This window comes from Somniosus microcephalus, chromosome 28 (genome assembly GCF_052327205.1).
Source record: "Somniosus microcephalus isolate GS21.2 chromosome 28, FLI_Smic_1.0, whole genome shotgun sequence".
Classification (NCBI taxonomy): domain Eukaryota; kingdom Metazoa; phylum Chordata; class Chondrichthyes; order Squaliformes; family Somniosidae; genus Somniosus; species Somniosus microcephalus.
In genome coordinates, this window is record NC_141014.1 from 30585936 (window position 1) to 30610511 (window position 24576).

Consider the following 24576-nt stretch of genomic DNA (forward strand, 5'->3'; position numbering starts at 1 on the left):
CTGGGGAATCTAGAACTAGGGGGGGGTCACAGTCTCAGAATAAGGGGTCGGCCATTTAGGACTGAGATGAGGAGAAATTTCTTCTCTCAAAGGGTTGTGAATCTTTGGAATTCTCTACCCCAGAGGGCTGTGGATGCTCAGTCATTGAGTATATTCAAGACAGAGATCAACAGATTTTTTGGATATTAAGGGAGCCAAGGGATAAGGGGATAGTGCGGGATGGTGGAGTTGAGGTCGAAGATCAGCCGTGATCTTATTGAATGGCGGAGCAGGCTCAAAGGGCTGAATGGCCGAGTTATGCTCCTATTTCTTATGTTCTTATATTAACTGCATATTTGAGCATTGGGTGTGACATGAATCAGTCATTCATAAAAGAAAGACTTATGAAATAATACTGAGCGGCCTGCGGGTGGCGCTGTCCAGGGAGAGTATAAATACTCGTGCACGGGCCCAGCTTGCTCAGGACATAACTAGACCTCCATGTTGTAAAACAGTTGATTAAAGCTTTGTTTAATGCTTGGACCAAGTGCCTAGTAGTTTTCTTACGTCAGGGTGTCCATGTGACTGATGCTAGCATTGTGGGTGGTAGTGATCTTGCAACTGACAAAAGTTGCAAATTGCTCATGATGGTCACGGGGTTAAATACCAGGGGTGACGGTTACCCAAGGAAGAAATTGGGAATAAGAAGGAAATTTAGGGGTAAATTTTCTTTGTTCAAAAGGTGACAGACTTGTAGGTTTAATATATCAAGCAAGATCATGAAAGAAAACAGTACAGGAAACTTTGTTATATCCGGCACCGACGGGACCGAGCTGTTGCCGATCTATCAAAACTGCCGGACATACCAGCATTAATGTTGAAGCATAGGGAGGTTTTCATCTCCGTATCTGACAACAAACACTGTTGCTTAGCAACAGCTTCTAAACAGTCGGCCCGTACCTTGGAAGCGTCTCTGTAGCTTAGCAACAGCTTCAGCGAGACTTTCCAGAGCCTGACTGTTGGGAAAAAAAAGCCACGAGAAGAAAAAAAAACCTAACAAAACGGCTCCTGATTTATGCCGGTAGATCGAGGTGTCCGGACATACAACCTCCGGATAAACCAAAGCTTCCTGTATTAACAGATTCAAAGGAAATTTTGATGAGTTTCTTGAGAGAAGGGATTTTAAGGGAAGTGGCTTTGGGAGTGTTTCCCTGACCCTGAATTCTTGTGACAACTAATTGTGTGCAGAGTTAACGTAACCGATTTTTGCCTTTGTTCCAGAACTGCCAGATGAAGAGCGGGAGCGGTGGGAAAAGTTTGTGCTGGGATCACTCTCTGACATGAACAAGAAAAACACGGTTGATTTGGTAAGTTTGAATTGTGATGGGGAGCCACTGGCGAGTGTCCAATCAATGCCGCCTCTTTTGGCTGAAGATTATCACGGGATTTTAACTTCACCGAAGATACCTGGGATGAGGGGATTGTCCTATGAGGAGAGATTGCGTAGACTAGGCCTATGTTCCCTAGAGTTTAGAAGAATGAGAGGTGATCTCATTGGAACGTCTCTAAATTTCTTAAGAGGCTTGACACGGTAGTTGCTGGGAGGATGTTTCCCCTGGCTGGGGAGTCAAGAACTAGGGTTCACAGTCTGAGAATCAGGGGTCGGCCATTTAGTACTGAGATGAGGAGAAATTTCTTCACTCTGCGGGTTGTGAATATTTGGAATTCTCTACCCCAGAGAGCTGTGAATACTCAGTCATTGAGTATATTCAAGACAGATAGATAGATTTGTGGATACTAAGGGATTCGAGGGATATAGAGATCGGGCGGGAAGATGGAGTTGAGGTAGAAGATCAGCCATGATCTTATTGAATGACTGAACAGGCTCGAAGGGCCGAATGGCCTACTCCCGCTCTTATTTCTTATGTTCCACAAGAATTGTTTCTTTGCCAGCTTTCTGCCCACCTCTCCTGAAAGCACCAACTTAGACGGGATAGAGTGCTATAGGCACTGGGAACCCTCCGCGACCTCACCCACGCGACCGTTCTTAACGTCTGAACCCCGACAGTGTTGCCAAACCATTCCATGGAGAGAATTTTTAAAAAACATTAAAAATTTTGTTTTTATGTGATGTGGGCGTCGCTGGCAAAACCAGCATTTATTGCCCATCCCTAATTGCCCCTTGAGAAGGTGGTGGTGAGTCCTCTTCTTGAACTGCTGCAGTCCGTGTGGTGAAGGTACTCCCACAGTGCTGTTAGGGAGGGTGTTCCGGTTTCATTTATTATTTTGTTTCGTAGCGGTTGGTTACAATTTCAGAGGGCAGTTAAGAGTCAACCACATTGCTGTGGGTCGGAGTCACATATAGGCCAGACCGGGTAAGGGTGGCAGATTTCCTTCCCTGAAGGACATTAGTGAACCAGATGGGTTTTTACGACAATCCGACAGTTTCATGGTTCCCATTACTGATGCTAGTCATTATTTATTTAATTAACTGAATTTAAATTGTAGGCAACCTCAATTGTGTCTACAGATGTGCACTTTCCAGCCAGGCCACTGGATCGTAATCAGGAGCAGGAGCCCTAGCTGCTTCTATTTAATAGTCCCCGCTGATCAAACATAAGTTGAAGACTGATATCAAAGTGGGCTTAGCATTAACATTAAGGGATGGAAATTAATTTTGGCCTGTTTTCGGGCCTGAAATGGAGCACGCACCAGAGGCTCACCCAAAATTGGACCTCGGGCACCATCAGCATATTGCCAGCGAGCTGTGGGCGCCAATTGGGTGTCCAGAGGCAGCACACTGGTTCCACGAGGACGAAGTTGGGCTAGCTGAGCATGCAGGCCTCGGGAAGGTCCTGAGAGTGGGGGAAGAGGAGGATGGGGAGGGGGACTGGCACCGGCGCCTTTACCAAGATGGAGGGAGGCATGGAATGTGTGTGGGCACGCCACCCGCCTTGGGCGTAAAACGGGCGCAGTGTCAACGAATTTCTATGCCAATGTTTTTTCAGTCGGTCTTTGCTGTTTTCGATCGCATGGTGTAACTCTCCGACGTTGTCAGCGTTTCCTTCTATTTTTGCTTCCCATAGTTAAAGTGTCCTTCTCCCTGACATTGGGAGCTTCAGGCATTCACTGTCTTTGGAACTCTAATACTGTGAGTCATTATGGCAGTCTTGTGCTTTTAAAACAAAGGGCTTTAAAGGCTATTTAATATGCTGATATGTTTGTGTGTTCTCAGCTTTGCTAGATTGTGGTTTTCCTGCAAGTAACATTTGATGTTTGTGGCTCAGGTAAATATGCGGAACCTGCACTCCTCAAGTGATGATGACGAGAATGATCTGAAAGAGTTCAGCTTCCCGCAAGAGGCCGTTCTACAGCAGGTAAGAACCGGGAGCAGCGCAGGCTGCGACTGAAAATCCTGGGTTATTTCTTTACTCTCTTTCTTTCTCTCCCTCTATGTGTGTGTGTCTCCTTTTTCTCTGCTCTTTTTCTCGCTCCCCCTCTATCTTTCGGCCCTCTTTTCTCTCTCTCCCCCACCTCTCAGCCCCCTCCCCCTGGCCCGCCCCCCCCTCCCCCTGGCCCGCCCCCCCCCTCCCCCTGGCCCGCCCCCCCCCCTCCCCCTGGCCCGCCCCCCCCTCCCCCTGGCCCGCCCCCCCCTCCCCCTGGCCCGCCCCCCCCTCCCCCTGGCCCGCCCCCCCCTCCCCCTGGCCCGCCCCCCCCTCCCCCTGGCCCGCCCCCCCCTCCCCCTGGCCCGCCCCCCCCCTCCCCCTGGCCCGCCCCCCCCTCCCCCTGGCCCGCCCCCCCCCCTCCCCCTGGCCCGCCCGCCCCCCCTCCCCCTCTCTCACAGCACCCCCTGCATTCTCCTGATGTCATGGCCTGCTGTGGCACTGAACCATAAGGAGAGGAAGATCTGCGGTTCATTGCCCTGTACTGACTTAGCTGCTCTCAACTCTGATAACAACCGGTGAGCTGCAATTTGCCGCCTTGTCCCTGGGCTAGGATCGATCCCATCAGTGACTCCTGCACCTATGGTGGTTGGGTGGACGCAGGATCGGGTGCCTCCAGAGTTGAACAACGCGCTCACACTCACTGTCTAGGCTCACACATGACGATTGGCTACTTGATAAGGAGCTGTGATCCCCACGAAAGCCCAGCAAGCATAAGCCTTCTTCAGGCCATGAGAGGGGTAGGAAAAAAAGGGAAAAAATATTGTATTGTACAAATAGCTTGAGCTCCGGACGGGTAAATGTTTGTCAGCTGTTGACTCTACAGGTTTCCTTGAGCCCTGTCTAGTCCACGTGGTTGGTCGAGTACTCAAGTCATGAGATGTATTGATGGAATAGGTGGCCTCACTATCAAATTTGACACTCCATGTAGACAGGGTGGGACAAGTGGCTCAATTAGGAACTGATTCCGCAATAATTTCAGTGTAAAGTAAGATGAGCAACAGGATCTGCTATTGGTTGTCTCTATTCCACTGTTCTCATTGGCGCGTCTGTGACTGCCCCTGTATTTTGGTGCTTTGATTGGTGTCTGTGACTGCCTCTTGTCCATTGGTGGATGTGTCTCACTGTTGTGTTCTTTCAGGCATTCTCCGACTATCAGATTCAACAGATGACCTCCACCTTCATCGACCAGTTTGGCTTCAACGACGAGGAGTTTGCTGAGCAGGAGGAAAGTGTGAAGTGAGTTCTCTTCGCTGGTGGTGTCACTATTTTCACGAGAGGGAAACCTGGGTTTAGAATTGGGCAGATTACAGCAGGAAAGGAGGTGGGGGCACTCCACACAGAAAACTGTTCGAAGAAGCAGATTGCAAGTCTAGCACTTCTGAATGGTAGAAATAAAATGGTGGTTACGGTGCTGCCTAGCAGCCAATTACAGAGGTCGTTTAGAGGTTACTTCTATCAGGGAGTGGTATGGGTGAAGAAAGAGAGGTTAAATAATATGTTATGGATAGTCTATGCAAGTGGCTTATTGGGACCTTGAGAAATGTGGATTGTGTTAAATATTTTTTTTAAATGTGTGTTCTCCCCATATGCTTCTGCGGATGCTAACTCATGCTGGCATCGACTTTGAAGCAACGATGCATGTGCGAATCTCTCGTACAGCTATACTTTATTAATCCACAATATAAATGGGACAAATTCGACAGCAAGGGGGGAGGCTACCACAAATTTACAGAGCCCCTTCCCGTGCAAATGGCTCTGCACTCTAAATTCATCCTTCTGTCGCACACCAAGTCCAGGGATGGACGGACCGGTGCAGAAAACACACATACGATGATCGCCGTGGCCAAGGAGCTTTGGTTATGAGGAGAGATGAGAGGAACTGGAACTCTTTTTTTTGTTTCGAAAAAAGGTTAAGAGGAGATCTAAAGAGATGAAAGGGGTTGATGAGGTAAACCGGGAGACACTGTTTCCATTGGTCAGTGAGTTGGTAACTAGAGGGCATACATTTAAGCTCAGAACAACAAAGGGAGAGTTTAGAATTTGTTTATGCGGTGTTGCAGGGACACGGAAAGCCCGACCAGAAACAGGGTGGAAATAGAATCTATCATTGAAAAGGAAGCGGGTAAATATTTTGAAAAGGAAAAATGTAAAAAAGGATTTGGGGAAAGGGCAGGGCAATAAGCCCATAACCTCTGACCGCACAGGCACAGTAGGCAAAGGGCCTCCTCCTGTGCTGTATATTCTGTGATCTGACATGGCTTCCCAGTGGTGCATATTTGGAGTCACCATTTAGGAATTGCCAACAGTCACGAGGTTTCTGTTTCTCTATCTCTCCTTGCAGTCAACATAAGAAGCAGGAGTCGGCCATTCGGCCCCTCGAGCCTGCTCCGCCATTCAATAAGATCATGGCTGATCTTTGACCTCAACTCCACTTCCCTGCACTATCCCCATATCCCTTGATTCGTTTAATACCCAAAAATCTGTTGATCTCTGTCTTGAATATACTCAACGACTGAGCCTCCACAGCCCTCGGGTAGAGAATTCCAAAGATTCACCGCCCTCTGAGTGAAGAAATGTCTCCTCATCTCAGTCCTAAATGGCCGACCCCTTATTCTGAGACTGTGACCCTCGGTTCTAGACTCCCCAGCCAGGGGAAACATCCTCCCTGCATCTACCCTGTCAAGCCCTGTAAGAATTTTGTATGTTTCAATGAGATCATCTCTCATTCTTCTAAACTCTAGAGAATATAGGCCTAGTCTACTCAATCTCTCCTCATAGGACAATCCCCCATCCCAGGAACCAGTCTGGTGAACCTTTGTTGCACTCCCTCTATGGCAAGTATATCCTTCCTTAGGTAAGGAGACCAAAACTGTACACAATACTCCAGGTGTGGTCTCACCAGGGCCCTATATAATTGCAGTAAGACATCTTTACTCTTATACTCAAATCCTCTTGAAATAAAGGCCAGCATACCATTTGCTTTCCTAATTGCTTGCTGTACCTGCATGTTAACTTTCAGTGATTCGTGTACAAGGACACCCAGGTCCCCCTGAACACCAACATTTCCCAATCTCTCACCATTTAAAAAATACTCTGCTTTTCTATTTTTCCTACCAAAGTGGATAACTTCACATTTCTCCACATTACATTACATTTGCCATGTTCTTGCCCACTCACTTAGCCTGTCTATATTCCCTTGAAGCCTCTTTGCATCCTCCTCACAACTTACATTCCCACCTAGCTTTGTATCATCAACAAACTTGGATATATTACATTTGGTCCCCTTATCCAAATCATTGATGTAGATTGTGAATAGCTGAGGCCCAAGCACTGATCCTTGTGGTACCCCACTAGTTACAGCCTGCCAACCCGAAAATGACCCATTTATTCCTACTCTCTGTTTTCTGTCCATTAACCAATCCTCAATCTATGCTAGTATATTACCCCCAATCCCATGAGCCCTAATTGTATTTAATAACCTCTTGTGTGGCACCTTATTGAATGCCTTCTGAAAATCCAAATACACCACATCCACTGGTTCCCCCTCATCTATTCTGCTAGTCACAACCTCAAAAAACTCTTAACAGATTCGTCAAATATGATTTCCCTTTCATAAATCCCGTGTTGACTCTGCCTAATCCTATTATTATTGTCTAAGTGCCCTGTTACCACGTCCTTAATAACAGATTCTAGCATTTTCCCTACTACTGATGTCAGGCTAACTGGTCTGTAGGTTTAAGAAATAATTTTTACCCGAGGTAACTTCTCTTGTGCTGGACCGACCAGGGTCACTTCCCCTTTCAAAAAGATGAATATTGACTCTGTTTCCTATTCGGTTAACAGTTCCCCATTTGAGAGAGCCGCTAACATCAGCTTTGTGTTCGACGCCAACAGTGACAGTGTGAGTATAGCTCGTGCTTCTTACTGCTTTAATCACGACACCGCTAACCTAATGTGCGCGCCTTCCCGGGCCCAGATATTCTGCGTTCAGACCCGGGAGAATTCGTTTTTTTTTTAAAGAGACAGAATCAGGAGAGAATCTGAGTTTTTTTTTACTGATCCCCCAACATGGAAAAATGTGAGAATTCCAGGTGAAATTTGACTTTAATGATCCCTAATTGCACAGTGCTTTCCCTAATTGTCTTCTGGCCCTTAATTGTACTTGTCTGATATTTCTGTTTGCCTCAATTTAACAAGGAAAACAGTCCCTCCAGATTTTCCCCCTGTCCTTTCATCCCATGCTGTCCAACACTGACTGACTGCTGGGGTACAATTCTGCAGGTGCCAATAGCCCTTCTGTAACTGAGGCAAATGGCCACCTTTTCGTGTGCAAGCCCAGACAATGAGTGACTTCGGGCCCATTCGACCATGGAGGTATCCTAGCCAAGCCAAGCCAAACGTCCGTATGCGTGTATTTTCCAACAGGCGTCGCTGGATGACGATCAAGAGCAGAAACCCGAGGTGATTTACCTGCTGCCCCCATAATCCGTGTAGCCCTCAGGCTAGTTCTAGCGCCTCTTCTGCCACCCTAACTGGGCACATACTGAAGATTAAACCAGGAGCCTCCTTGGTCTGTATGGCTACTCATGAGGGTGGGTGTCTTTACCCACTAATTCACCAGCAGAGCAAGCCAGAGACTTTACTGTCCTGCTGTGTGTGGCCAGTACTAAAGATGTGACACGTGAAATGCATTACAGTATTTCAATTAACAGCGAATTCACTTATCCACATGAAACATTTTATAATAAAAACTGAGGGGTGGAGATTCCTATTTTTAAACCTGTCACACACATTGTCAATAGTCGCTCCTTATCTCTCAATATGAATATTTATGTAACCGGAGCGATTTTCAAAACTCGGCTGCCAGTGTAATTTTCTTCTGTCTTTGCCTCCCAGCCAAACACGAATCTGTTCGAGGAGTGTTGGAAGGAGCGAATACGACAGTTCAATGATGACGAAGGCTCCGACGAGGACGACGTGTGGCAAGAAAAGGAGCTGCGTTTTGCAACGGACGTACCGCGTGCGCCAAGGTACGGGGTGGGGTTTGTCGGAGAGAGATTTCTTACCCTCCTCCTCCTGGTCTTCTTAGGCAGTCCCTCGGAACGGAGGATGGCGTGCTTCCACATTAAAAATGAGTTTGCAGGTGACTGATGAGTCCAGTGCGGGACCGACAGTCTCTGTCACAGGTGGGGCAGACAGTGGTTGAAGGGGCGGGTGGGTGGGGTGCTTGGGTTGATGTGTGCTCCTTGTGCTGCCTGCGCTTGGCTTCCGCTTGCTCCCGGCGAAGAGACTCGAGGTGTTCGGCGCCTTCCTGGGTGCTTCTCCTCCACTTTGTGCGGCCTTGGGCCAGGGATTCCCAGGTGTCGGTGGGGATGTTACACTTTTTCAAGGAGGCTTTGAGAGTGTCCTTGAAGCATTTCCTCTGCCCATCTGGGGCTCTCTTGCCGTGTCGGAGCTCCGAGTAGAGCGCTTGTTTTGGGAGTCTCGTATCGGGCATGCGGACGATGTGACCCGTCCATCGGAGCTGATCGATCATGGTCAACGTTTCGATGCTGGGGATGTTGGCCTGAGCAAGAACACGGACGTTGGTGCGCCTATCCTGCCAATGGATTTGCAGGATCTTGTGGAGGCAGCATTGGTGGTACCTCTCCCGTGCTTTGAGGTGCCTGGTGTACATGGTCCGTGTCTCTGAGGCATACAGCAGGGCGGGTATCACTGCTGCTCTGTAGACCATAAGCTTCGTGCTGGGTTTGAGGTCCTGGTCTTCAAACACTCTCTTCCTCAGGCGACCGAAGGCTGCGCTAGCACACTGAAGGCGGTGTTGACAGTAGGCTCCCGAGGTATGGAAAGTGGTCCACGTTGTCCAAGGCCTTGTTGTGGATTTTGATAATCTGGGGGCAGCACTGTGTGGTGGGGGCAGGTTGGTAGAGGACCTTTGTCTTATGGATGTTTAGTGTAAGGCCCATGATCTCGTACGCTTCGGTGAAGGTGTTGACGATGGTTTGGAGTTCGACCTCCGAGTGAGCGCAGATGCAAGCGTCATCTGCATACTGTAATTCGACGACAGAGGCTGGGACGCCCTTTGATCTGGACTGGAGGCGATGAAGGTTGAACAGTTTCCCGTTTGTTTTGTAAATTAGCTCCACTCCAGTGGGGAGCTTACTGAGGGTGAGATGGAGCATTGCAGCAAGGAAGATCGAGAAGAGCGTTGGTGCGATGACACAGCCTTGCTTGACCCCAGTTCGTACGTGAATTGGGCCTGTGGTGGAACCATTGGTCAGGATCACGGCTTGCATGTCGTCGTGAAGCAGGCGGAGGATGGTGACAAACTTTTGAGGGCAGCCGAATTTGAGGAGGACACTCCATAACCCCTCGTGGTTGATAGTGTAGAAGGCCTTTCTGAGATCAAAGAAGGCCATGTACGGCGGTTGGTGCTGTTCCCTACATTTCTCTTGTAATTGACGTGCGGTGAAGATCATGTCCATTGTGCCCCTTAGTGGGCGGAATCCGCATTGCGACTCTGGGAGGAGCTCTTCGGCCACTGGGAGAAGGCGATTGAGGAGGATTCTTGCGATGACTTTCCCTGTGGCAGATGATGATGAAGTGTTGGAAGGAGCGAATACGAAAGTTCAATGATGACAAAGGCTCCGACGAGGATGACGTGTGGCAAGAAAAGGAGCTGCGTTTTGCAACGGATGCACCGCATGCGCCAAGGTACGGGGTGGGGTTTGTCGGAGAGAGATTTCTTACCCTCCTCCTCCTGGTACAGTTCCGCAAGCTCCGACAACCTTTTGGTAAACTCACTAAACTCCACGTGTGAGCTTCGACAGCAAGTATCTATTTTGCTGCGGGGGTGTGTTTTGGCCAAGCCCGACCCTATGCTCACCCAACCTTCACTGGCACCCACTTTCTAGCATGGTTGCAACAACAACACCACCTTGCATTTATATAGCGCTTTAACACAGTAAAATGTCTGATGGCGCTTCACAGGAGTGTCATTAAACAAAATTTGACACCGAGCCACGTAAGGAGATATTGGGGCAGGTGACCAAAAGCTTGGTCAAAGAGGTAGGTTTTAAGGAGCGTCTTAAAGGAGGAACAAGAGGTAGAGAGGCGGAGAGGTTCAGGCAGGGAATTCCAGAGCTTAGGGCCCAGGCAGCTGAAGGCACGGCCGCCAGTGGTTGAGCGATTAAAATCAGGGATGCTCAAGAGGCCAGAATTGGAGGAGCGCAGAGATCTCGGGCGGTGGGGGTAGTGGAGATTAGAGGTAGGGAGGGGGCGAGACCAAGGAGGGATTTGAAAACAAGGATGAGAATTTTAAAATCGAGGCGTTGCTGAACCGGGAGCCGATGTAGGTCAGCGAGCACAGGGATGATCGTTGAATGCGACTTGGTGCGAGTTAGGACACGGGCAGCCGAGTTTTGGACGACCTCCAGTTTACGAAGGGTAGAACGTGGGAGGCCAGCCAGGTTACTGGGTATCGATCGGTGACTGGAAGCCTGGCTGTTTTCCCTCCTAGCCCCCAGCACAGGGGCACTGCACAACAGCTGAGATCACGCAGCTCGGCACAGATAGAGACCAACCGTGGGATCTTCCCGGTCTATGGCTCCATTCCACACAGGGCCGAGCGTTTGCCATCTGTTTGAACCATCTGGACAGCAGAAACTACCCATTTATCAGCGATTAACGCTCCATTATTACAGCCTGAAACAGAAAACAAATTGCGCACACAAACACAATGTCTTAATTTCTTGTGTGTGCGTTGCAGAAGCTCTGGCAGTACAGACAGTGAAGGAAGCAGAGACTCTGAAGAGGACGATGATGATGAAGGGGGACCGAGCACTATAAAGCCCGCAGACGAGAAGATGGAGGTAGATCCAAGTAAAGGTGAGTGAATGGCGGGGTTTAGTTCCCTTTATATTGGAGTTTGCCAGACTATTGTTCAAGGTGACAAGTTCTCATCTGTGCCTGTCGACCAGAGGCTTTGTGGTGGAAATACAGAGCTGGTGCGAGGAAGCCATTGTGATTTGCAGATTCGTACTGATTGTGGTCTCCTTGTATTATATGTCGATTTAAGTAGCGAAGTGAGTGAGAGAGACTTGATGCTGGTGAGTGGTACTCTTTCATCTTGGGGACCTAGTTTTTGCTTCAAAAGCTCCCAGGCTAGGTATAGACTGTTGAGATGCAGAGTAAATCACCCTCCACAATGTTAGCTTAGCTCAGTCGATAGCACTCTGAGGTCAGAAGGTTCATTTCAGGCACATCATCTAAGCTGACGCTTCATGCAGTTCAGAGAGAGTGTTGCATTGTCGGAAGAGACATTTTACTTAAGCCACAACTAAGCCCAATACTGCCATCACCTGATGCACATGCGCATACACATTCTATAAGTGTGCTTTTAAAAAAAAAAAAAAAAAAAAAAAAAATCAAATTGGTTCTTGGGAAAGTTCAAACTGTTAGACATATGGGTGTACAGTCGTGCATATATTTCATGAAGCTATTATACATATAGATGTGTATTCATGCATTCATTTTATAAAGCTATTATACGGACATTCACATATTCTATGAGGCCATTCTAGGATTATGGGCTCCCATAGAGCGTGCTCGAGGCAGTTATACTACCCTTGCTACTGCTGCAGTTAACTCGGCAGAGACGAGGGATTGAGCGTGGGACCTGCTGGTTCAGTTAGACACTGCTTTTAATTAGTGTGTAATGTAGATCTGTTGCTATTGAAGTGTTAATTTGCTCTTCAGAAGCCGGTTGGACGGCGAACTTTGATAGCCTACCGATAACAAACACAAGTGACGGCCCAAGTACTGCAGATGCTGGATTTAGCGCATGGGACAGCACAGAACCTGCGACGTCGCCTCCTCCGATAGAAGGATGGGCAGTATTTGCCAGCTTTGCCTCCCAGGCAGGGTAAGCAGCACAAGAAGAATAAGAAAATATTGTTGTTTCAATTGTTTTCCCTTCTCGAAGGGACTGACTCATGCTGAGGCACAGTAACGCTGGTGCCAAGTGGTTGTTCTTTATATGTGAGCCTAGATCGTATCCTTGGGCTGATTGACTGTGGAGGGCATCACAGCATCGCCAAATCCTCTTTCCCCCCCCCCCCCCCCCGGGATGTCTACACAGGCACTTTCCAACTGGGTAAAGACTGCGCACACCAGTTGACTCTCTCATCCCATCAACTGCTAAGATCAGCACACTCTGCACAGACTGGAGATCTAACCCAGCCTTGTAGTCTGTAAGTCTCAGAGCTGTACCCAGTCAGTGTCTTTATGCCCTAAGCCTTTGGTTGAGCGCCTGGAAAGGAACATTTTCCTGATGAATGGTGAGATGGTGCAGTGCATTGCACAATGCAGAGTAATTGAGCTGAGCTTCCAACCCTCTCCATCACCAAGACTGCCTACTTCCATCTCCTGTCTCCGCCCCTGCCTGGACCCATCTGCTGCTGAAACCCACATTCGTACTTTTGCTGCCTCCAGACTCGAATACTCCAATGCTCTCCTGTGCGGCCTGCTATCTTCCACCCTTCATAAACATGAGCTCATCCAAAACTCTGCTGCCCGTATCCGAACTTGCACCGTCCCGGTCACCCGTCACCCCTGTGCTCACTGCCCTACATTGGCTCCCGGTCCATTAACATTCTGATTTTAAAAGTTCTCCTCCTCGTATTCAAATCCTTGCATGGCCTTGCCCCATCCTATCTCTGGAACTTCTTGCAGCCCTACAACCCACTGAGAACGCTACATTCCTCCAACTCTGGCCTCTTGTGCATCCCACGCTTCCTATGCTCCACCATTGGCGGCCGTGCCTTCCCTCCTCTCCACCCTAAAACTGCTTATACCTGTCCTAATTTGTCCTTCTTTGGTTCACTGTTAATTTTTGTCTGAGTACACTGCTGTGAAGCGCTGTGGGACCTTTTACTACGTTAGAGGCGCTATATAAATGCAAGTTGTTAACGGGACTTGTATTCCGTCTCGGGCGTGTCGCTGTGGGGAGGGAGGGGAAACTGGAGGAGCAGATCGACCCTGGCTCAGTCTTATACACACCTTGCAACCAGCACGAGTGTCATTGGCAAAACAGCACAATTTAAGAGCAGGATACTGATTGCAATATGCACTGATGGGGTTGTTGGAGCACTGTGTAAGTTGGACAGACTCAAAGAAAATGATTAGTTAGCAGATGTTGATGAGTCAAATTAGGGACGGTGGACTTTGAAAATGCTTTAGCAGTAAATAACCCATGGAATTCTATGTTTAATAGAATGGGCCGGGGAGAAAGACCACTTGTAGAGCTGCGACAGGCTTCTGTGCTCCAGAGCTAGGAAGGGGAATAGTTAAATCAGGGTGCTCGATCCTGATCACTGTTCACTAACCTCTCCTGGAAAGTGCGTTTGTGTGGGGGGATAGTTGAGAATGGGATAGGGTCAGCTACTATGCTCTCCACGGTCGAATAGCTTCCCTGCAGTCACTGTCTGGATTTGCACGTATAGAATTGGGTGAGGTGACTGGAGGGTTTCCCTCCAGCTATGGACCTGTTGCCCAGCACGAGTCTGTCTTCCGGTGAGGAGGGAGGAAAATAGGGGTGGTGGGGGGGGGGGGGGAAGGAATGTTTGGGACTTTTGCACGATGAGACTAGAAAATTACCTAAAGGCGGGGTGTGTGGGCACTTTTCCCTGTAAATATTTTTTGGGTGCACGGCCCTTTTATCGGGCTGCGTGGCCCAGTCAAATTTCCACGCACGCGCGGTTTTTCCATTCAAAAGCCGGCTGAGCAGCTTAACGGGAACATTGTGTGTGGACACCTACCAGTTTTTTTTTATAAAAGAGGGTGCCCGAGACCATGCCAACATTAAGCTGATTGTGGCATGGCCTCGATAGCCCTGGGTCAAACAAAATGTCTGTCCATCCTTCCACCTGAATAAAGCCACAATTGGGGGAGCCTCGAAAGGAATTTGGGGGAGAAGTGGCAACAGTCGTGCCCATCCAAGCTTCAGTTAATTGGCCTGCAATTCCTTTCAGCCCCTCTGGACGCTTGCGAACAAACTCTCCTGTATCCATGGAAACAAATTCTGCTCCAGCGGATGAGCTCCAGAGTCGTGGTGATGGACACAGCAAAACATCAGTCGAAGCAAGTGAGTATTGTGTAGAGATCTTCAATGCTGCATGGTTCAAGATTACAGACTAGCCTGGAATCCTTGTGAACCAAATTGGACCCTTTTCCCAACCATTATATAGAATTCCAGTGGAACACGCACCTCTTCCCATTAGGTCCCATTGTACGTAGGATTCCAGTGGAGCGCACACCTCTTCCCATTTGGTCATGTTCCACACAGGATAACAAACGTGGACAGCAGCACACCGTGCGGGCATGCTGTTCATTGGGATGTGAGGGAAGTTGGATAGGAATAGGAACAGGAGTAGCCCCCTGAGCCTGTTCCGCCATTCAGTGAGATCGTGGCTGATCTGCATCTTAACTCCATCTACCCGCCTTGGTTCCATAACCCTTAATACCCTTGCCTAACAAAAGTCTTATCAATCTCAGTTTTGAAAATTTCAATTGCCCCCCCGCCCCAGCCTCAACAGCTTTTTTGGGGCGAGAGTTCCAGATTTCCGCTACCCTTTGTGTAAAGAAGTGCTTCTTGACATCGCCCCTGAACGGCCGAGCTCTCATTTTAAGGTTCATCCATTGGAAATAGTTTCCCTCTTACCCCACCAACTCCTTGAATCACCTTAAACACCTCACTTAGATCCCCCTTTGATCTTCTATACTCAAGGGAATAAAAGCTTTGTCTATGCCACCTGTCCAGGAATTTAACCCCGTTACCCCGGTTAGTGCAGTTTTATTCTGCTTTCTTATGCAAACACGTTTGTGTTACCAAGTCTGCTGCGGCACATTCTTTCATTCCTCCAGCTGAACTGTAATTATCCTCGGCTGCACATCTGTGGCTGTTTCTGTGCCAAAGTCAGAAGGTGAATCACTTCAGTGTTAATATTTGATTTCTGCACTGATCGCTTTAAACTGCCGTGGGAGCAGCTGAGTGCGAGTGTGGCGAAAATGGCATGGTTTTAGTACTTTAATTGCGTTTTAATTTTGCTGCCTCAAGACAAATGCTAGAAAAATGCAGCACTAATTATTGTTTTGAATAAGGTACTGCTGCAAATAGTTACACCGCTTGTGCCCAAATATGTAAATAATACTTCAGGTTTGGATGGAGCAGTTTGTGTCTCATTATCCTTAGCCTATTCACCTTTTTTTAATAAAAATGTAGACATGTAGGTATATGTACAAGATTTGAATACTGCACCCATCTCCATGGAGACTCTTCCAGCACTTCTCTCGTACTCCCAAATAGGACCTATAAAGAAGGTTTATTCTGGCATGATTCCACTCCATCCTCACACCTAGGAACAGGAGTAGGCCATTTAGCCCCTCGAGCCTGTTCCACTATTCAATGAGATCACGGCTGATCTTTGACCTAATTCCTTTGCCCCATATCCCTTAACAAAAATCTACTCCACCGCAATCTCGTGTTCTTTTTACCTTCTCTTTCTTTCTTTCTTTCTCTCCATCAGTACTGCTCGTCAGTGCTCCTCCGAGCTTTATTCTCTTTCCAAGAAAGAAAGAACTTGCATTTATAGAGCGCCTTTCAAGACCTCCGGACGTCCCAAAGCGCTTTACAGCCAGTGAAGTACTTTTGTAGCTGCTGTTGTAGGCTGTAGCTGTGCTGTCCTCCATACTTTTTATCCTCTTTCCAATCTCGGCGTTGACATCAACACTCACCGCACCACACCCTACTCTCTCATTCTTTCGCAGCTCTTCAAAACTGTGCAACTCCCGTATTGCCATGCTTCCTGCAATTAACGGGCTTTTAAACCCCAGCCCTTGATTGCTAGAGGTCCCAGCTGCCTTCTGTATTATAGAAACTCTCAATTCAAAGTGATGCCTGTTCATTCTCAAAACAGAAAGCGATTGGAGGATACTGGTGAGAGAGTGATCACACATCCGGTAAGCTTTTCTCACGCATCTTAGCTGGGAGTTCGAGAGAATTCTTTTTTTTCATTCGTTCATGGGATGTGGGTGTCGCTGGCAAGGCCAGCATTTATTGCCCATCCCTAATTGCCCTGGAGAAGATGGTGGTGAACCGCCTTCTTGAACCGCTGCAGTCCGTGTGGTGAAGGTGCTCCCACAGTGCTGTTAGGGAGGGAGTTCCAGGATTTTGACCCAGTGACGATGAAGGAACGGTGATATATTTCCAAGTCAGGATGGTGTGTGACTTGGAGGGGAACTTGGAGGTGGTGGTGTTCCCATGCACCTGCTGCCCTTGTCCTTCTAGGTGGAAGAGGTCGCGGGTTTGGACATGTATTCAAATCTTGCACATATACAGCACATGGATAAATAAAATTTTTTAAAAGGGCAATAGAAAGGCTAGGGCATAATAAGTCAAGAACTGGATGCAAAGCTCCACCCAAACCTGAAGTGATATTTGGGCACAAGCTTATGTAGCTACAAGCCGCAATACCTTATTTTGAAACTACGAATAGTGGCACAATTTTCTAGCTTTTGCCTTGAGGCGGCAAAAGTAATACAATTAAAACACACGCACACCTTCTTCCACAGCAGTTTAATTGGATCGCTGTAGAAATCAAATCGAAACACTGAGCTGATTCGCCTTCTGACTCACGGCACTGTTGCCACCCAACAGACCTGCAGCCAAGTCCGCCTCTCCTGCCATTTCAGTTGATGGGAGCTGCACGTATGGGTGAAACACACCAAGGCGGTGGGGTCTTTGCAAACTGTTCAGCTCTTCAGACGCTTTTATGAACAGGTTTTTTTGTTACTGTTTTTGTAATTTGAAGAAAATGAATTTCTGGAGAACGGTATCATTTGCAACCTTTCACCTCTGGGATCAGGTTCAAACCGAGTACAGAAAGGGCGAACAGGTACAAAAACCTTGCCAAATGTTGCTGTTTGCCCTAAGTGGATTTTCTGTTGTCTCAATTCCACTCCTCTTTCCCAGAATCTTTAGGCTTTTAAAAACCCGAGCTTGCTATCGCTACCCCACTTTACCTCAGTCTCTTCGAATCTTTGGCATTGTGGGTTTCTCCATTTTATTAAAAAAAAAAAAATTAAAAAATGACTACGTGACTGAACGACTGCTAATGGGGTCAGCGATGATTTTGTTTTATGTCTTGTCCCCTTTGCAGCCCAGTTACATTTCTGCTGGTACAGATGCAACGATCTGGTATCTATCTGTCATAATCCATGACTGTGGAGTGTTCTATGGGGTGAATTTTGGGTGGAGGAACACCCTTATAACTATGAATGTAATCTATACTAATAATTAGAATAATTGTTCCCCGGGGCATGGGAATCACAGAAACCCCACAGTGCAGATAGAGGCCATTTCGGCCCATCGAGCCTGCACCGACACACATCCCACCCGATCCCCGTAACCCCTACACCAACACATATCCCACCCTATCCCCGTAACCCCACGTATTTAATCCCCCTAACACTAAGGGTCAATTTTATCATAGCCAATCATCCTAACCTGCACATCTTTGGACTGTGGGAGGAAACCGGAGCACCCGGAGGAAACCCACGCAAACACGGGGAGAATGTGCAAACTCCACACAGACAGTCACCCGAGGCCGGATTCGAACCCGGGTCCCTGGCGCTGTGAGGCAACAGTGCTAACCACTATGCTACTATACAAGGAAAGGATCATGCTCCTTTGAAATCTAACAGGACTCATCATTCTGACTAGTTTAAAAACAGATTTTGCTTGTTGGCTCAGAAGGTAGAAGCAGTAGCTTGGCCATAAAGCCCAGGAAGGCCCAAGTTTGATGCCCAGTCTGTGCTCAGTTAGATAATCTTGGTTAGACGTAAGACATAAGAATTAGGAACAGGAGTAGGCCCCTCGAGCCTGTTCCGCCATCCAACAAGATCATGGCTGATCTTCAACCTCAACTCCACTTTCCCGCCCGATCCCCATATCCCTTGATCCCATTAATATCCAAAAATCTATCGCTTTCAGGCTTGAATATACCCAACGACTGAACATCCACAGCCCTCTGGGGCAGAGAATTCCAAAGATTCACAACCCTCTGAGTGAAGAAATTACTCCTCATCTCAGTCTTAAAAGGCCGACCCCTTATCCTGAGACTATGCCCCTAGTTCTAGACTCCAACCAGGGGAAATAACCTCTCGGGATCTACCCTGCCAATCCCCCTCAGAACCTTTTATATTTCAATGGTTAGAGTGATAGTAGAGTTTTTAAAGATTACCCTAGACTTCCTGGGCAAGGGAGGCAATAAATCAGCCAGGATCCCTGCTCTTGATCACTATCCGCTCACTCCTGCCAGAATGTGTGTCTGTGGAATCTCAGCGAGGATGGGATCAGGTTTAGCTGTAATGCACTCCATGATCAAATAGCACTGTCAATACGTGCTGTTTGAACTCATAGATAAAGATGGTTGACTGGCAATGGTACTGGAGAGCAACCATTGCTTCTGGGACCTGACCCCGGCTTTCAAGATGGCAAAGAGAAAATGGGATGGTAGGGGAAATATAAGTGCATAGGGTACGTCCCAGCCTTATTAAAATCCATTTCTTCATTGGCTGTGCAGAGACTTCAGGCACGCTGAGCAGTGAAGAGGACGAAAAGATGCCAGATGCCGACTCGAAGACGGGTACGACACCGCGCGCAGGCACAGAAAAAGCAGATGTGGTGAAAAACATGACGGTTCTCAATGGCTCTACGCCAGAAGCTGTCTGTTCCTCTGAGGTGAACAGTCCAGAAGCTAAAACACGCACAAGGTATTGATTAAAAAAACGTTATGTTTGGCCAGCTGTGTCACAGGAAGCCAGGCATTGGGTTTGAGTTACTGAAATCCACAGATCACAAGATGTTAATTGGAGCCCATCCAAGGCATGATGGGTTTGGGGTCCCAAGCTGTTAATGACTCTGGCACCATCTCAAGTGTCTGTAGTATGTATTTGCAGCCTGAGGGCATTCACACTTTTAGCTGAAGGAGCTAGGTGAAACTCAGATGAGTGGAGTTACAAATGGAAGCCGTGCTGTTGGGGAGGCAGTGTGGTGAGGAGTTGGGAGTATGAAGTGTTGAACTCCAGAACAGGTTCAGCTGTCCAAAGTTGCAGTGTCACTGTGGGGAGGTATCCATAAAGATCAGTGCCTCTCTACTAGGAGGGAAGGAAATTGGGAGAGAGTCGTCCCCAGTCATTCCTACGCTTCACCTGGTAGCTTTAATAGCTGGAGGCTTGAGAACGGGTCATCTGACATGTTGGTCAATGTGATGATAAAGTAGAGTCCAAGTAAAAACCATGTTTTATGAATTTTGTAACCATTTGGTTTTTAAAAGTGATCGGGGAGGAGAAATTCCCTCACTAACAAAGCTCCATTGTCTAAATCTCTTGTGCAGTGAGGAAGAACCCTTACCTACCTCCGAAGTTGGACTTACTGCAGGAAATGTACAGGAAGGCTCCGAGGCCCCAAAAGCCAGTCCCGTTCCCCAAACTTCAGAATCTAAGCAGCAAGAACAGAGGTATGAACTTAATGAGTGAGGGAAAAGATCCTGGTGTGCACCCTAGGCTGCTGAAGGAAGTCAGAGAGGAGATAGCAGAGGCTCAAGCCGCACTTATTCAATCTTCCTTAAATGTGCAAATTGTGCCGTGGGACCGGAGAGCTACACCTTCGGTCAAGAAAGTAGTAAAGGCTGATAGACTAGTTAGTCTATCAGTTGTGGGAAAGCTCTTTGAATCCATAGTTCCAGATACAGTTTGTGAGTATTTAGAAATGCATGGGTTAATCAAGGGCAGCCAAGACGGATTTGTTAAAGGCAAGTCATGCTTAACAAATTTGATAGCTTTCTTTGAAGAAGTGACTGGTTGGATAGATATGGGGAATGCAGTTGATGTGTATATAGATTTTCAGATGGCACCTAATAAGGTGTCTCATGAGGCTTATTAGAAAAATTCAGGTATATCGTATAAGAGGAAATGTATCTGCACAAAAGGAAAGTTGGTTGATGGGGAGGAAACAAGAATTACGGTGTTGCTCATACTGGAGAAGAGTTGTAAGAGGTGTATCCCAGGAGTCAGTGCCAGTTCTGTTTTTGTTCTTGGTACATACCGATGATTTGGAATTGGGCACAGGGAGCACAATCTTGAAATTTGAATAGAGAAGATGCAGCATATATTTATCAGGATAAAACTCTGCTGCCCGTGTCCTAACTCGCACCAAGTCCCGTGCACCCATCTCCCCTGTGCTCGCTGACCTACATTGCTCCCAGTTACGCAACGCCTCAATTAAAAAATTCTCATCATTGTTTTCAAACCCCTCCATGGCTTCGCCCCTCCCTATCTCTGTAACCTCCTCCAGCCTCCACAACCCCCCCCGAGATCTCTGCGCTCCTCTAATTCTGGCCTCTTGAGCATCCCAGGTTATAATCGCTCCACCATTGGTGGCCGTGCCTTCTGTTGGCTCAGCCCTAAGCTCTGGAATTCCTTCCCTAAACCTCTCCGCCCCTCTACAGCTCTCTCCTCCTTTTAAGACGCTCCTTAAAACCTACCTCTTTGACCAAGCTTTTGCTCACCTGTCCTAATTTCTCCTTATGTGGTTTGGTGTCAAATTATGTTTGGTAACGCTCCTGTGAAGCGCCTTGGGACGTTTTACTATGTTAAAGACTCTATAAGTTGTTGTAATGCCAGGAATGAGAAACTATAGTTGTAAGGAGAGACTCGCGATACTATGACTATTTCTAGTGGAGCAAAAAAGGCTAAGAGGAGATTCAATAGATGTTTTTAAAATTCTGAAGAGTTTTGATGCAGTGAATAAGGATATGAGTATTTCCTCAGGTTGGGAGAGTCAGCAGCAAAGGGTCTTCAATATAAAATCGACACAGAGTAAGGAGCGAGATTACAATAAGTTTCTTTACACGGGAGTGTAGGAGTGTGGAATGTTCTGTCCCAGGAAGTGGTTGAGGCAGCTATCATTGTGTCTTTTAAGAGAAATTTGGGAAAGTAGGTTCAAGCCCCACTGAAGAGACTTGAGCACATAATCTACACAGTGCTATACTGAGGGAGCACCGAGGTCCCGTCTCTCCCCTCACGTCAGCGTATAAGATCCCATGGCACTAATTAAAGAGCAGAGGAGTTCTCCCAGTGTCCCAGCCAACATTGATCCCTCAACCAACATCATTAAAAAAATTGGTCATTTATCTTATTGCTGTTTGTGGGAGCTTGCTGTCCACAAATTGGCTGCTGAATTTACCTACATTATAACAGTGCTGTGAAGCGCTCCATCTCCCTGGCCCCATAGTATTTCAGTTGAGATCGGGAGCGAGACTGACACCTTTCCGTTTGAGAGTTCAATGCTGTAATTTTTGAAAGAATGTCTTGCTGCAGTTGTACAGGGCCTTGGTGAGACCACACCTTGAGTATTGTGTGCAGTTTTGGTCGCCTTATCTGAGGAAGGATGTTCTTGCCATGGAGGGAGTGCAGCGAAGATTCACCAGACTGATACCTGGGATGGCAGGAATGACGTATGAGCAGAGATTGGGTCGATTGGGCTTATAGTCACTGGACTTTAGAAGAATGAGAGGGGATCTCATTGAAACTTATAAAATTCTGACAGGACTGGACAGACTAGATGCAGGAAGGATGTTCCCGATGGCGGGGGAGTCCAGGACCAGGGGTCACAGTCTAAGGATAAGGGGTAAGCCATTTAGGACAGAAATGAGGAGGAATTTCTTCACCCAGAGAGTGGTGAACCTGTGGAATTCTCTACCACAGAAGGCCGTTGAGGCCAATTCATTAAATATATTCAAGAAGGAGTTAGATATATTTCTTAAGGCTAAAGGGATCAAGGGATATGGGGAGAAAGCAGGGACAGGGTACTGAATTTGGAAGATCAGCCATGATCTCATTGAATGGCGGAGCAGGCTCGAGGGGCCGAATGGCCTACTCCTCCTATTCCTTGTGAATGGCCATTGACTGAGATACCTGAGGACTCCGCACCACCTATGGAACTGTACCCCAGCAAGTGTCAACACTCTGCGGAGGGGAGGAAAAAATAACTTGCTCACGAGATTGGGAAGGACTGTGTGGTGCAGTTTTTTGGGTATTGCAGCATTGTAAGCACCCTAGCATACGCGCTCTGGACAGTGTCTCCAGAAACCGAGGTGGATCTACCCTGCTCTGCTGCAAAGTTCTGCTTGCTGGTTCTAAGATTAAACACTTTGAATACCTTTTTAGGCCTGTTGTCTGTGTAGAAAGTGAAGATAATTTGTTCTGCACCTAATTTTTGTAAAAATGGATCTGTTAGGAACAGGAGTTGGCCATTCAGCCCCTTGAGCCTGTACCACCATTCAATTAGATAATGGCTGATCAGTGTCTCAACTCCACCTTTACCCGCCTTTGATCTATATCCCTCGATACCCTTACCTAACAAAAAATTTGCTAAGTTCCTACCCGTGACTTATTTTTCGGTTCCCTTATACTGCTAGTATTTTGTCCTCCCCTTCCGCTGTGAAAATGGATGCCAAATTCTCATTTAACAATTCTGCCATTTCCTTATTGTCCATTATAGTATCACCTGCGTCATGGGCCCATATTCACCCTTACTACTCTCTCTCTCTCTCTCCATATTTATAAAAATTTCTACTGTTAGATTTGCTATCTTTTCCAATTCTGTTCATGCTCCCTCTTTGCTCCTCATTACATCCTTTATCGCTCTCCCAGTCTACTGGATTTCTACTTATCCTTGCATTTGTGTAAGCCTTTTCTTTTATCTTAATACCATCTCTACCTTGTTTATTGACCATGGTTACTTAACTGCACAAGTGGAGATTTTGTCTTTTAGAGGTATGTACTGGGTTTATATTGTACCAAATAGCGAGAAGGTTTGAGTACAGGAACACGGATGTCTTGCTGCAGTTGTACAGGGCCTTGGTGAGACCACATCTTGAGTATTGTGTGCAGTTTTGGTCGCCTTATCTGAGGAAGGATGTTCTTGCCATGGAGGGAGTGCAGCGAAGATTCACCAGACTGATACCTGGGATGGCAGGAATGACGTATGAGGAGAGATTGGGTCGATTGGGCTTATAGTCGCTGGAGTTTAGAAGAATGAGAGGGGATCTCATTGAAACTTATAAAATTCTGACAGGACTGGACAGACTAGATGCAGGAAGGATGTTCCCGATGGCCGGGGAGTCCAGAACCAGGGGTCACAGTCTAAGGATAAGGGGTAAGCCATTTAGGACAGAGATGAGGAGGAATTTCTTCACCCAGAGAGTGGTGAGCCTGTGGAATTCTCTACCACAGAAGGCAGTGGAGACCAATTCATTAAATATATTCAAGAAGGAGTTGGATATATTTCTTAAGGCTAAAGGGATCAAGGGGTATGGGGAGAAAGCAGGGACAGGGTACTGAATTTGGATGATCAGCCATGATCGCATTAAATGGCGGAGCAGGCTCGAGGGGCCGAATGGCCTACTCCTGCTCCCATCTTCTATGTTTCTAAATACTTATTTGAATATTTCCCACTGTTTTTAGGTTTACCCATTAACAGCCCAACCCAGTTTACTGTGGTCCATTTATTTCTCATCCCTTTGAAGTTTATCTTTCTTAAATTCAAAATCCCTCCATGGCCTCACCCCTCCCCGTCTCTGTAATCTCCTCCAGCCCCACAACCCTCCAAGATCTCTGCGCTCCTCCGATTCTGGCCTCTTGCGCATCCCCGATTTTCTTCGCTCCACCATTGGTGGCCGTGCCTTCAGCTGTCTGGGTCCTAAGCGCTGGAATTCCCTCCCTAAACCTCTTCGCCTCTCTAATTCTCTTTCCTCCCCTTAAAACCTACCTCTTTGACCAAGCTTTTGGTCACCTGTCCTAATATCTCCTTATATGGCTCGGTGTCAAATTTGGTTTGATAACGCTCCTGTGCAGCGCCTTGGGACATTTTACTACATTAAAGGCGCTATATAAATACAAGTTGTTATTATTGCTTCTCCCCCTCAAATGTGCTGTAATTCATTCATATTATGGTCACAATTTGCAAGAATATTCCCTTACCATTCGATTGTTGACTAAGGCTGATTTGTTGCTCATCACTAAATCTAGT

General features: G+C 47.3%; 1 protein-coding gene across 5 annotated transcripts in view; it reads left to right on the forward strand.

Moving 5' to 3' along the window:
• LOC147099493 (serine/threonine-protein phosphatase 6 regulatory subunit 3-like) overlaps positions 1-24576 on the forward strand; it is a 108380-nt gene that overhangs the window by 65135 nt on the left and 18669 nt on the right. For 3 of the 5 annotated variants that reach the window (XM_085969678.1, XM_085969679.1, XM_085969680.1), the window contains exons 13-22: positions 1261-1346; positions 3267-3356; positions 4564-4661; positions 7269-7326; positions 8322-8455; positions 11194-11312; positions 12183-12348; positions 14456-14568; positions 19067-19256; positions 19880-20002. In XM_085969678.1, coding sequence (XP_085825804.1) covers positions 1261-1346; positions 3267-3356; positions 4564-4661; positions 7269-7326; positions 8322-8455; positions 11194-11312; positions 12183-12348; positions 14456-14568; positions 19067-19256; positions 19880-20002 — 1177 coding nt within the window. The remainder of the gene's footprint in view (positions 1-1260; positions 1347-3266; positions 3357-4563; positions 4662-7268; positions 7327-8321; positions 8456-11193; positions 11313-12182; positions 12349-14455; positions 14569-19066; positions 19257-19879; positions 20003-24576) is intronic. The other 2 variants (XM_085969681.1, XM_085969682.1) reach the window with 1 other exon arrangement.